Raw genomic sequence first — 14,099 nt, 5'->3', positions numbered from 1 at the left:
CTTTACAAGAAGGCACAATTAGATCATTCCAATACCAACACCATATACACACACACATACACACACACACTCTTGCCCCCACAGTTTTGAAGCATGCTTTTTTATCAATGACTCACATCACTGTTATTCATTTGAAGTTGTATTGTTTATTTTGTTTTGAATTTATTCACTTTAAGTTCAGCTCATGTGGTATGTGTTGAGCATGAAGCCCTCAAGATGCTGCAAAATATTACAGGTGCAATGTAATATTTGGATCTCATTGCAGATTGAAACCATGGTAACAAAGCAACACTTAGGATGCTCTGCAATGCTCTTCCAGAACTGTTGCGTTGTTGGCCTCCTTAGAGGTGCATTTCATTAATCAAGGAAGCAACCTCGCTTCAATAACCGAGTCTCTTACTTCACTCTCATGAAACACATACCACGTGCAGAATGAGACTTCTATTAGATTTGGTTCTATTACTATTTCTTTGGAGGAAACTGAGCACTTTTATTAATGTCTTTTTCTCTCCTTTTTTCCTCCCTCTCTCTCTCTCTATCCCTCACTCTCTCTCTCTCTCTCTCTCTCTCTCTGCCACAGACACTCGGCCCCTGCCTGACGTAGCCATGACCGGCAAGTGCACGCGCGAATGTGACGAGTACGGCCACTCGGACGCTTGCTGGATGCCCGTGCGCACGTCGCCCGAGCGCCGGCCCAAGCAGCCGCAGGTCGCCAGCAGCCAGCAGCCCCCCAAGCTCTCCACCTTCATGACCTCCGGCGGCGGGGGCGGCGGCGGGGGGGCCTCGGGTGAGCAGGCGGCCAACAACTCGGACTCGCCGCTGGCGGTGGCCAACGGCGACGCGGTGGGAACGGTGGCGGCGGCGGCCACCGGGGCGGTGGGCGCGCACGCCTACCACACGCTCGGCGACCGCAACCGCAACCTGCTCCACAAGAAGATGTCCGCCTCGTCCTCGTCCTACGACGCCTTCGCCACCGCCAGCTACGCCGCCAGCGCACCCGACGACCCCGGCCGCCCCCCCGAGGACATCCCCCTGGCCCAGACGGGCGACTACAAGCCCACCACCTGCGGCACGCTCACCCGCCGAGAGGTCTACCTGTGACCGGCGCAAACCAGCCGCCAATCGCCCCAATCAAAACTGAGAAGAAACATACACACACAAAATAAAACAACGCAAAGAACTATATCAGTAACACCCGTCCTACCATCAACACTAAAATCTAACACAAATACACACACACACACGCAAAACCACCCTCTTGAGACTCTCGTTTTAGAGCCCAAAAACGGACTTCCTCCTTCTCACAAGAGGAAGAAAAGAAACACGACTGCCGTGCTCAAAGGACAAGAGAAGTAAACGATAGCCTTTGGTTGATTCTCTCGAGGATCGTTTTCACCAAAACCTTTACTCTTTCTTTCGCTTCTTTTAATTCTCCGCATAACGAACGACTAACTCATACTTTTTCCAAATCAAGACAAGTTGATGAGTAGGACACAAGGGTGACTAGCGAGGAGGCAAAAGAAGGGGCAAAGGGCGGGGTTGATGGCGAGCCAATCGGGTGTTTTGCTGCTGGCGATTTCGGGCCTCTCGAACTATTCTTTAGCTGACTGAATATCCCACCTCATTGTATAATGTCGACTGTATCATCGTAACGTGCATGCATAACCAAGCCCCTTAGAGACATGGACTACTGGCGCAAAACCAAGGACCTACCTGCTATCTTTCTAGATCGCTTTTTTTCTACAACTCTACACTTGTACGAGGAGAGACTCTGACCAAGGTACTTCTCGTATACTTCAAGGTACTGATGTTCATGGACGGATGGGCAAAAGCCTGTTCCAGGATATGCCCTTATCACCATGGTATGCAACCATCATCCACAAGGCTCGAACCAATCAAACTGAGTCAGCATTGTAACAGTAGACCAAAAATAGACTGCGGGAAAAAAAACGTCCAAATTTACAGAAACCTGAAGGAACAGGAAAAACACAAATGGGAGAGCAAGGATATTCACATAGAAACAAGCGATCTCAAAGACGCTCATTTGTCTGTTTTTTTATTTGATTTTATTGCTTCTTTTTTTCACCTGTCATGGCAACCAAGTTTGAGGATTACTCTTGTGTTGTGTTTTTTTTATGACGAGAAACTGGGCCGCAAAAATCCAACACTACGCCTGTGGATGCCTGTTGAAACATTTTAGCCCACGACGTGCGCTGTAAACTGTGAACTCACACGCGAACTTGTGTGCTCTCTTTCTCACGCCAACCACTTGCGCATGCGCGCACACACTCTGAGACACGTGTTTGTGTGTGTGTGCTTACACTCTGTACATAAATATAGTGTACACATAATGGACACATGCTTTAAATCGATATCCCGACTTCACACTCACTCCCTCCTCCCCCCACACCTCTCTCTCCCTCTCTCCCTCCCTCCCTCCCGGTCCAGTCCCTTTCTCTTTCCTTGGTAATCTCCGAGAGTTAGCCGACAATAACTCAAGGGGATATTATTTAACCAAGACCAAGTCGTGTGGTTGCTAGTCTTTGCCTGAACGCTGTGAATATGTGTCAATGTGGTTGTGAATATCACATCTGGAGAAAAACAAGACAATTACTTACTCCTTCAAAATTTCAGTCAGACATACTTTTGTTTTGGTCAGACATTTTAGTGATGACCCCCTGCGAGACGTCTAGCAGGAACAATTGCCCAAGACACCTGACCACACTACAGGAATATGTTCATATATGTGGGCTAGTCTTTAACATACTACAGGTGAAGGCAAACAATGTTCAAGGGAATCCTTGGCTAGCAACATCACGGTAGTGAGCAATAAGAAAACACATACATGCATACATACATAGAAACATACATACATACATACACTCCTCATCCGTGCACTAGACCAATCAGCTACTTCAAGTTGTACGCACACACATACACATTTTCACACACACACACACACACACACACACACACACACACACAGACTATCTCACACTGACAGTACAAACATGCACTTATGAAGAAGTGTGCTGGCATTTCTGAAGGTCATAGGGTCATGCATTTCACTAATAATAAGAGAGCTAGCTCAGTGACTCAGCGAGGGGAGGCGTACGCTTGTGCACGTGACCGGGCCACTCCGTAGAGGATGCCTGGAGCAGTGGGCTTCACGGCTCACGCCAGCGTGCCGGGAGAGAGCTCACTGATTGATGCTGAGGAGGAGAGTGACCAGTATCTCCCGAGCCTTTTCAAGAGACATCGACTAACATCCATGGAATAAACTTTGATTTCGCTCTGGCTTTGCATTGCTTACAAAAAAATGCTGTGCTTTTTTAAATGTCTGTGAGGTACTGGCAGCCATGTTCCTTGATGGTGATTGAGTCACTGAAGCTAATAGATTATGTCAGACACACACACACTCACACACACACACACACACACACACACACACACACACACACACACACACACACACACACACATTTATATGTAAGCACATGCATGCCAACACACACACACACACACACACACACACACACACAGAGACACACACACACAGAGACACACACACACACACACACACACACACACACACACACAGACATGTACACACACAAGCAAAGCTCCAATGCCCCCTTTCTATTGTAGGTTATGTTAAATAATCGGCTACATATAAAACAGATTTAAAAACAGTAGAAGTCACGCAACACTGAGCGAGAGAAAGCAGGACATGCGGCAGCAGCAGCCCTTTTTGCTTTTGTACTTTAGAGAACGTGTTTTGGGTTCATCAGCGCTGCTTTTTGGGCAGTCGGGTCTGTAGTCTGTAAGTACTACTCGTCGTTAAAAAGAAGTGCTCCTATGCTTATAAACTGTATACAGATATGTACTTTTTATTGCACGTTTAAAGGGAAACTTACTTCACTTACTGAGAAGGAGAGAAATAAATACAAAAAAAATGCATAAAAAAAAGAAAATGTACAAAAATCATACTCTGTGAAGATGAAGGTCCATCTTGTTGCTTGCTTTTGTTATACCCGGACAGACATTAGCCATGTAGTAGGACTTAGTATCTCAGTCTGAGAAAGCTGGATGATATATACATGGGGTTCATCGACTTCGTTTCTTTGTATTGAGCTATTTTTTTGACTATGTTATTATATCCAAATGTTTGTCATTTTGTTTCCCAGCCCTGTTTTTTCCACTTCAAATGGCTGTTGACTTTTCAAACTTTTGTTGTCATTGTTGTTCACGCTATTACGTTGTCTTTCATTTCAAAGAGTGCACACTTTTGGCTTGATCATCCATCCAGAGAAGTGATTCCTGACAAAGTTTTTTTGTTTGTTTGTTTTTGTTTTCTCTTCATCTGGTTTTGTACCTATCAGTGTTGCGTTTGTTTCAGTTTTTTAATTATTATTACTATTATTCTTTGGTAGACTGTGACAATGATCATGGTGATCTTTGCTTAGTTCGTTGTCTTTCCCTCCCGTTTTGTTCTCTGTTTTTGGCATCACTTTGTATATTTAGAGAAAAGAAACAGAAAAATCAAAACAAATATAGAGTGAATGCAAAATATGCAATTGTGCCTTTTTATACCAATGGGTATGATTTAATTGTTGGTTCTGAATGGTATGAAACCAGTTATATTGAAATGCTTTTTTAGATGTTCTGGATCAGATATACTTGGATGATATCTTTGTGACAGGTTGAAATTTGATGCCCTCTATCTTGAGTTGTCTTAACATGGGATCAATCCACTGTCACAAGTGTCTGTGTGATCGCTGCAACCATAAGGTCTTGGATGAACCTAGTGGCACTCGTTATGATGTGAAAGACTGTCCCACAATCAAACCTTTAATCTAGTCCAGGCAATTGGATGAACATATCGTCTTTGTGTCGCTCCAGTGCAACAAGTGTTGTGCGCGTGGAGGGTGGTGACCTCTAACATTTCGCAGGAGAGAAACAATGCATTCGGGGGGGGGGGTCGATGGGGGTCATTTGGAGGTGATGGTGGCTGTTGGGGCTGCAGAGAAATGCTGACGGAGCAGACTCTGTTGGAGGGGAGATAACACCTTTGGAGATACACAGAGAGAGAGAGAGAGAGAGAGAGAGACACAGACAGAGACTCATTGACATTACACAATACACAAGAAAAATTTTTTTAGTCATAGCTCAGTAACGTTGCTATGTTGGATTCAATCAAGTTGGCACTACCCAACTGGTACTTGGAGTTGAGATAGATAGACTTGCAAAGGGTAGAGAGAGCGATGGAGGGGAGAAAGCAAGCGACAGAGAGGGAGAGAAATAGAGAGAGAGAGAAAGAGAGATGCTGTTGTCATTTCAGTTGTAAATGCGCTCATAAAATATATAGCAGGGTCACAGGTATGTCAGGTGGTTGGTTTGTGGTCAGGCGTGTGCGTGCGTGTCAGGAGAGGGCCTAAATCACCTGGGCTCTGGTCCGCCCCTCTCCCCCCCACACCCAAAGATGTCTGCTCTTACTCAGCCTCCTCCAGCTGCCCCAACTTCCACATTCACAAATCAGACGTGTCATTTCTAAAAACCCATGATAAACAATTCTATGAAAAATAAAATACAAAAAAAGAAGAAATAAATAAAGCAAACACTTGGATGTTGATGTAGAAATCGAGGAGCAGTTTGTCATTGTTTATTATAAGTCACTATGCACGGAACTTAGCTTAACATGGCAAAATGTACTGAACGCAAGTCCACTTCTATTTATGACTATTTTACATAAGTTAATTTGCTTTTTGTACAGGTTCCTGTAAATAAATTGCTTGTCCTTTTTGTCTCTGCAAATTAAAATATAACATGATAAAACAATCTGGTCTTCGTCTGGTCTTTTTTCCCCTTTGTTGAGTTACACATTGGGCCTCTGAACAGAAACTTTCCCCTACCACTTAATCACAAGTAGGCCATACTGAGAATGAGAAAACACTAAATAAGCTCTCTATGTGCTGAATATATACATCACCTAAACAATGCCTGTTTTTCCCTTCCAACACTCCATGCATACACCATAGGCATTCAGGATTAAATATGTATGTGTGTGTGTGTGTGTGTGTGTGTGTGTGTACACTGTAATATGCAGGGCTTACCCAAACCCATCTGTGCCTCCTGCATTCCAGCGTGTAATTTGACGTATGTGTCATGGTGATGTATGGCTGCGGAGTGCAGCAGGTAATTAGTGCTATAAGATGGAGCTCATTCCTCAGGCTGGGGTTAGCCACCACTCGCTAATGACATGCTAACCGCCACCTGAGAGAGCAGCTAACATCTCCCAGTCACAGCCATGTTCTCAACTGAATTTCACACTAGCGTTTACAGTTCTGTGATTGGTCCGTTTGATAATTTGTTTTAAATGAGCTGTGACACATACGCAAGCAGACCAAAATCCCCCATCAACCCCCTTATCCACATTAAAGGAAACGGAGATCACACATAATCACGAGTGTATGTTTTAGACCGTAAGAATAATGCATGTGTACAGTAGCCGTCTGTTATTTGGGTTAATGTGAATCTCATAGATTCACAACGATGGGGAAAATAGGTTAGCAGATGATATTAATATGGTAATCAGACCCCATGTTTATTTCCATCATTCTCTCCTAAGTAGCGAGGAACATGGGCAGCGGGGGGGACATGCAGCTGGAGATGTTCACTTCTCTGTCCGAAGGACACAGGGAAATTAAGGCAAATTAAACAAAATGTGATGCGTAATTAATGTTTAGGCAATGCATTGGAAATGAAATGTTGCAGAGATTTTGGGCCTATGAATTAAACAGTGTGTGAATATTTAGAATGCCAATGCATTATGCATGAAATTGAGCATGGGATTCCGCGTGTCATCTCTCGCCAACCAGCCACCCACCACTACCACCCCCAACACACCTCTCCCCACCCTTAAGAAAGAAACACAAAGTTATTCCAACAATGCAGCACAATGACATTGGTCATTTCTGTCTGTCATGGAAATCCTTTTCCCCCCCGAGTCTCCAGAATCATTATACCCAGTAACAGTTCCAGTAATAAAGAGAATTTAAAAAGTGTAGGTCTACCACACTAACATAGACGCATAGCTTGATCCCACATCTTGACACAACCTGTGTCCACTAAGAAGTGACTGACATTCAGTCAATACTATCCTCCAAGAACCTTTGGGCCAAGTAACTTGTTTACTTCTTTTCAAGTGATGAAATGAAATGAACGCAATACAGTATATGTATTTTTCTTCTTTTTTTTTTTTTTTTAAAAAAAAAGGTCTTTGGGACAAAGACATTCATATGTTGCATCTATAGTTTGTAGCCATGAGAACAGTCAGATGGTCATTCTATTGCCAGGAAGAGTAGGCACAGTGTAGCACAAAGAATGTGAAGGTCTGCCTGAGCAGAAAGATGAAGAGAGAACAAGAGGCATGGAATGGGAGCGGGAATGCCGTGTAATGAAAGACTGATGAACAGAACTGAGAGACTTGCATATTCAAGACACACAGAAGGCCAGTCATAAAAAAGTCAAGGTGAAGCAACAGAATGAAGTCCATCAGTGGCCGGTGTGCTACAGAAGTTACATGTGACGAATAGAAATAGAGACTGGAAAGGGGGAGACAAAAAGAGAAGAAGAAAGGCACCAAAGAAGAAGTAAAGAGAAAAGTCATACAAAAGAAAGAGGAGAGTGTGAGAGGAGTCGGAGAAGAGTGGAAAAGAGAGTGAGAGGAGTGGAGGAGAGAAAAGATGGGGTCGAGAGAGTGGGAAGAGTTTATGGGTCAATAGTTTGCACATGGCATAGAGAGGAGGGCAATTAATAACGCCATTGATCAGCCTTCATGGAGGCGGCATGCAGAATGGCCTTTTAAGATGGACTACGGGCTCGTATTTAACCCCTTTGGAGGTGAAAGCCCTCTGATCAAGAGCAATTTAATGCACCGAGAAGCCAAACACCATGCCCTGAATCAGTCCGCACCAAGAAAATGAAAGACTAAATTCCAATCTTTTATGGTTGTCTTCTTGTTTGCCCAATACTGAAAGCCAAATCCCATCATTGCCGGTTAGCACTTTGTGAAATTGATTTTGTTTCATACATTTTCTTATTTTTTTTTATTTATTGTTTTTGTTGATGGTTCAGGAGAGTCAAATCAAACTTTTATGCACAGGCCAGGGCCTGGAGAAGGTAGCGGAGTTGAGCGCGCAGATAAACAAGTTGATAAGAAAAGCCCGGCAATAACTTTGATTTAATTGTGCTCGTATAGCTTTTATCACTCTGCAGTTGGATATAAGGCCCGCGAGATGATATTGTTATCGATGGTGCTATTGTTTTAAAGTGCGGAGGCTAGCACGCTTATAAACTAGGTGGCTGGCAGAAAGGTACACACACACACACGCATGCGCGCTCACACACACACACACACACACACAGTAGGTAAGCTTGAAGTTGCAGTTTTGAGGGTATAAATACTATGATAAAAGCATGCAGACCCAACCAGCCCTGTGACTGAGTGAGCGGGAGCGAGAGCACGAGCGGGCGCCGAGCGTGCACACGTCTGTACATATGTCCGACCTCTCGCACCTACTGCCCACCCGCGGCCCATTTACATACCCGCCTGATGACCACCGTGAACGCCGACAGCTGTTCCCCCCCACCCCTCCACCTCCCGTGTGTTCCACCCCTCCACCTTGTCACGGTAGTCACGGCGACTGCCATATGACGGGGCCGGGGCGCACGCCGCGCGGAGGCCGATCCAATCCCAGGCCGGGGCTGACCCATTAATCATTTCCTGTCTGACCCACGCTGCTGACAGACAGCTCTACACACCGGTGGACGAGAGGAGGAGAGGAGGAGTGGAGGAGGAGAGAGAGAGAGAGAGAGAGAGAGAGAGAGAGAGAGAGAGAGAGAGAGAGAGAGAGAGAGAGAGAGAGAGAGAGAGCCACGGGTGACAGGCGGCAGCGCGCGCGCTAGTGTACCAGGGGCCAGGTAGGTCACTGGCTATTACCGGTAAGGACCCGAGCCCATGGAGCCTCTGGAGATATATTACCCACGGTGCTCGTGGAGGGGGGCGTGTGTGTGTGTGTGTGCGTGTGTGTGTGTGTGTGTGGAGGAGGGGGGCAGGGATGGACGGTGGTCAGGGAGCTACACGTGCCTGCTGCTGTTATAAACGCTGTGGGTTTTTAACGGCTGGGGGGCCACGGACGGGATGTAAATCGCCGGAATGTGTGGCATTGAAGATGTGGAGGACAGGCAAATTAGCCCTTAAGAATGAGATATATGGAGCGAGGGTGTCTGAGTGTGTGTGTGTGTGTGTGCGAGAGAGAGACTCGAATGAAAGAAAGGCAGAAAATAATGGGAGAGGGTCGTTGAGTAGAGAGCTCAGAGAGAGACACAGTATAAAAGTTAAAAGTGTAGCACAGGCAAGAGAAAGAGCAAAAAAAATAGACAAAGAAAGAACAAATGAATAAAGAAGCAGGTAGAAAATCAAAAAGAGCCCAGTACAGAAAGAGGGAGGAGAAGCACTGTTAGTGTAGCCGCCAGACCATGTGTTTGGCACCCGCGTCGGCAGCTCAAGTAATAGTGCAGCTCCCACAGCCTCACAGCCTGCAGCCTCCATAACCGTTTTCTTCTCTCTCTCTCTCTCTTTCTGTCTTTCTTTTTTTCTTGCGACTTTCACTCTTTGCTCTCCCTCACTTATAATGAGCGAGCGAGTGAGTGGCTGGCTAGCCGGCCGGCGCCACAGCAAAAGCCCCCAAAAAACAGAGAGATTAGCGCTCCCCTGTGACACCCTGAGCACTGCATTAGCGGAAGATGTGATAAGACTCTCAAGGAGACGATACAAAGAGGATGTGTGTGAGTGGGTGTGTGTTTGTACGTGTGTGTGTGCGTGCGTGCGTGTGTGTGTGTGTGGTGGGGTGCCACCAGGCTATGGTGGTGCAAAGTCTGCCTCAGAGTGTCACATTGATAAGACCATAGAAACTTTATATGTCTGAAAGGGTAGGGTAGTAGCGTACGATTTGTTACCTTGAGCACTTCTGGATTGCAGGGACATTAGCAATCGCTAAGTCTCGCGCTAGCGTATCTGCATAGAGAAGCCTCCAAGTGTGGATGGTGCCCTGTGAATATTCTCAAACCCCTTCCACACTGTTGTCTATTTTTCAGCACGGACATGGTCGATGGAGTGCTCTCCACGGTGTGTCAAGAGTTGTGTCTCAGAAGTCCGCTCGAAAGATTTTGATAATTATACTCTAATTACCATCCACCTGTTTAATTACCTATTGATTGGCCAGACTGTGTAAGGGCTCCATCTGAGTGTATGGATTAGGCAGACACATTCGAGTCTGGCGGACTGAGAGGCAAGTCACCCAAGAACCAAGGTTTGGCCTAGCCACTAGTAAATGCTAACGTTCAGGGGATTTGATAGCAAGCCATATTTCTGGCCTTTTGGGCAAATGTTCATGATTATAGCATTGAGATGGGTTATACTGTAAAAAAAAAAAAAAAAAAGGATTTAGTGGTATTTAGTAGATTAACCAATTTTCAACAAACTGATAACCAATTTTAGCACTAAATGTGTACCCAATTTATTCAAAACCGATGTAAAGGACATGGGTGTGACATTGAAATGAGTGCTGTGTGTGCAATCATATTTGATTGTGTTCCAGGACCTCTCGATTTTACCTGGATCAGGGAAGCCTACATGATGAACAGTATGCTAGCATGCATTAGCTAGAAGAGCACACACATTATGTCATAGTGACAACTGGACCATTTTGGTCAAAGCACGTTTGCTGGAACTGCCCTTGTCATGGAATCAAAAGCGGGAGATCAGGATTTAAACTTTCTTGAGAGGAACTCCATAATTCCCTACACAAATGGCAAAAAGTGAAATATCGAGCTGAATAACATGCAGAAATTACAGTCACAGTTTTTGAATTATTGCCAGTCATACATTGTGAAATAGAGCCCTTGTTCAACATGACAGTATTAATATCATACAGAAATATTTAATGGCCCTTTGATTAGTTCAGCCCAAGGGTTTGGTACATCAAACTTTGCCATTCTGGTTCCCTCATTATTGGATTAATGGACAAGCTGGATATTTGAATATTTATATTGTATTATTTTTTTTTGAGGACTTTTAAAAGGGTTTCCCACATCTGGGATGTTTACAGTCTTGCACAATAGTTCTTAAAACATCAACAATTTGAGTTTGTGACACCGTGAAATATGAATACCCACTGCAAATATACCATCCATCTATCTCTATTCATCTGTTTTTATTTGCCTTTATCTGAAAACAAATATCAGAACCTGTTGTTTATCGTGGGATGATGATATTCCAGGCAACATGTGCTTTCATTTGCCTTCCTCAGCTGTCATTTTTCTCTCCACATCATTCTGCGTGTCATTTTCACTTAATTTTGTTTTAGGAACATTGTCTCTGTTTATGATTTTTGGCTCAGCATTCCTCAGTTAATATCCTGTTAATATTGCTTCACTTAACATCCCAATTTCTCTGAAACATTTGAATGTGTGTATTCATAGCCGTCATTATATACACCACTCTTTGTTTGTTTTGGTGTGGGGCCTTCATCAGCCATGTCTCAAGGGAAACATTTATGAGGAAGTATTTATGAGAAGGTAATGGGAAGCACAGGCATACCTAAGCACATTCCTGACATACCCAACATGGCCTTATGCATTTTTCTGCACTTGTGTAAACCCTACATAATGCATGTCATGTTCTACCGTATATGTGAGTGTGCAGATGTGGGAGTCAGATGAGGCAAGCTCCACTTCCTGACACAGTTAAACCACACAAATAGACCAGGGATGCATTTCTAGAGTGCATAGTTGGCTAACTTCATAGTCGTAACCTTTGTAGTCCGATCCACCGTTCTTGGATTTGGTGTTTCTTGAAAGGGTATCTTGAACTCTCAATCACAAAAGTCTGGTGGTTTGAACCACTGTCCCTGAGCAATCTTGTGACTCAATGATTGATTTATGCTGTAGCTTGATGCTCATTAAAAGTCTGACACCCCCTGCTGGGCTCATTCTTGCTACTTATGTGAATTTGTGTGTTGGTTTGCATTTTGGTAGGCCACTGTCATGGTATTCCCAGACCCTACAATCAAGGTGATCAATGGTACTGTGGCTAAAACAATAGGTGAATTTAGATGAGTTGTCAAATGGATGTTGTAATTTTTAATCCCTTATGGGCTGAGCTTGCTTTTGTTTCAGACTACATGCATCAGTTAAACGTGGAAATACTAAATCATGCTGTGGAATTTATTTGAAATGTGAAGGAAAACAATTCTTAACTGATGTCACATTCCTAATGGTCTCTATAGAGTACCTTAATTAATTTTTAGGGTCAAAGTCCTATTGTTGTGTCTTGTAGGCCTACTCGTTCAAACTCGTTGCACGTGCATCAATGCACTACAGCTAGACAATAGACGATACATTTGTGTGAAAACTTAACACAATTATTGGTCTTACTGTAAGTAAACTGTTTTATTTGCTCGCAGTAGGATTAGGTTTTCACTGATGACAATGACAATGTCAGCATGAATCACTTTTGTCTTTCATTCCCTCTTCACCTCTCTCTCACTGTTAAAGGGGATGACAAGATGAACCTGTGAACCCCTGCCACTCCAACCCAGATAGGGAGAGCTATGCCTCCACCAACACTTGTCTCAAGACTGCCTTAAGGATTAGCCCAATTAGCATGTCTGTGGGAGAACCACAGAGGTTGAGCGAGGGAGAGGGAGAGAAGGCTCATTACCACCAAAGTGAACGTTCATCCATTAGGCCGACCACCATAATCGGGTTTGTCTCCGTCAGCCCGCTAATCAGATTGCTAAGGGATTAAGCTGTTAGGGCTAATGCTAACTCTGTTCTTATCCCATCCGTCCAGCCAGCGCTGCAGCACCTGTAGGCCATAGAGGATGGGTGGGGGGGTGACTGACACTATGTCAATACGCACACACCCGCATCTATCACATCAAGCAGAAGGAAAGGTCCAGCCAGTTATGTTAGCTAGTGCTGCACATTTACACAAGTGTAGTACCCCTATCAATCAACCAATCAATCAATCAATCAATCAATCAAACTGTGTAGATAAACTAAGTAAGTAATAAATATGAAATCATTGGTGACTGTTCACCTGTCTCTTAGTGATGTGGTTCAATATGTTTGTTTTTGTTGTTGACATCTTGGTCATTTCATCTGTTTTATCAACCATGTCAATAAAGGAACAGATGTACTGTATACATGTATGTGTACTGTACCTTTTGCACAGATAAAACCTGTGAAATATGGTCTAATCCTGTCAGCCTGCTACAGCATTCCCCACAGCACTTGGGTCTTAGAAATGAGACAGCGGCTCCACTCCTCCATCCTTTTCAATAGGTTGATGTAGATTTATTTATCCCCCCCCCCCACCTCCGTCACCCCACACATCCACAGCTGTTTGCCCTCACAAATGAAAGCCGGGCGGGGCGGCCCCCGCAGTTTAGGAACCACCACCCCATCACCCTTTATCCCCCCTCTCTCTCCATCTCTCTCCCTCTCTCTTTCTCCTTCTCCCTATCTCGCTTCCTCTCCTTCTCTCTCTCTCTCTTCCTCTCTCTCTTCTCACGGCGGCGGTGGATGTGGAGGCTTGGAGGTGCTTTTGCTTGCAGGTGGGAGCCTGCAGGGAATCAGATGAGATTGGGCCACATTAAGGTGCAGCCAAAGTCTGCAAATGATTTGAATGCCGCTGACTACATAAGAGATATACACTCAGGCTTGACCTTGTGGCTGACTTGACTTGGAGATGAAATACAACTGTGTGTATGTGCATTTCATTTTCTTTCTGCTTCTCCTTTCCTCCACTCTTTTCTCACCTCCATTTTAATGGCTGTTTGTTGCTGTCTTTTCTTAGTTTAATTCATATTTTATTCTGTCCTTCTTCCTTTGCTCTTTCCTTCTCTACTTTCGTCATGCCCTTCTTTCTTTTCTCTCGCTTGCTATTCATCTGTCTTTCTGTTTTTCAGAGGAATCTCAAGTCATGGAGAGATACACAATGTACTATTCATATCCTTATATTTCCATCGTTA

At 44.4% G+C, this 14,099-nt stretch overlaps 1 protein-coding gene across 3 annotated transcripts in view; it reads left to right on the top strand.

Moving 5' to 3' along the window:
- pcdh7b (protocadherin 7b) overlaps positions 1-5,838 on the top strand; it is a 101,639-nt gene extending 95,801 nt beyond the window's left edge. For 2 of the 3 annotated variants that reach the window (XM_062515904.1, XM_062515903.1), the window contains exon 3: positions 581-5,838. In XM_062515904.1, the coding sequence (XP_062371888.1) occupies positions 581-1,101 (521 nt within the window). In that variant the 3' untranslated portion in view covers positions 1,102-5,838. The remainder of the gene's footprint in view (positions 1-580) is intronic. The other variant, XM_062515905.1, reaches the window with a different exon arrangement.
- The last annotated feature ends 8,261 nt before the right edge of the window (positions 5,839-14,099 follow it).

The sequence above is a fragment of the Sardina pilchardus genome, chromosome 16, assembly GCF_963854185.1.
Source record: "Sardina pilchardus chromosome 16, fSarPil1.1, whole genome shotgun sequence".
Lineage (NCBI taxonomy): Eukaryota > Metazoa > Chordata > Actinopteri > Clupeiformes > Clupeidae > Sardina > Sardina pilchardus.
Note: the sequence above shows the minus strand (reverse complement) of the source record. Positions and strands in the feature narration are given on the sequence as shown.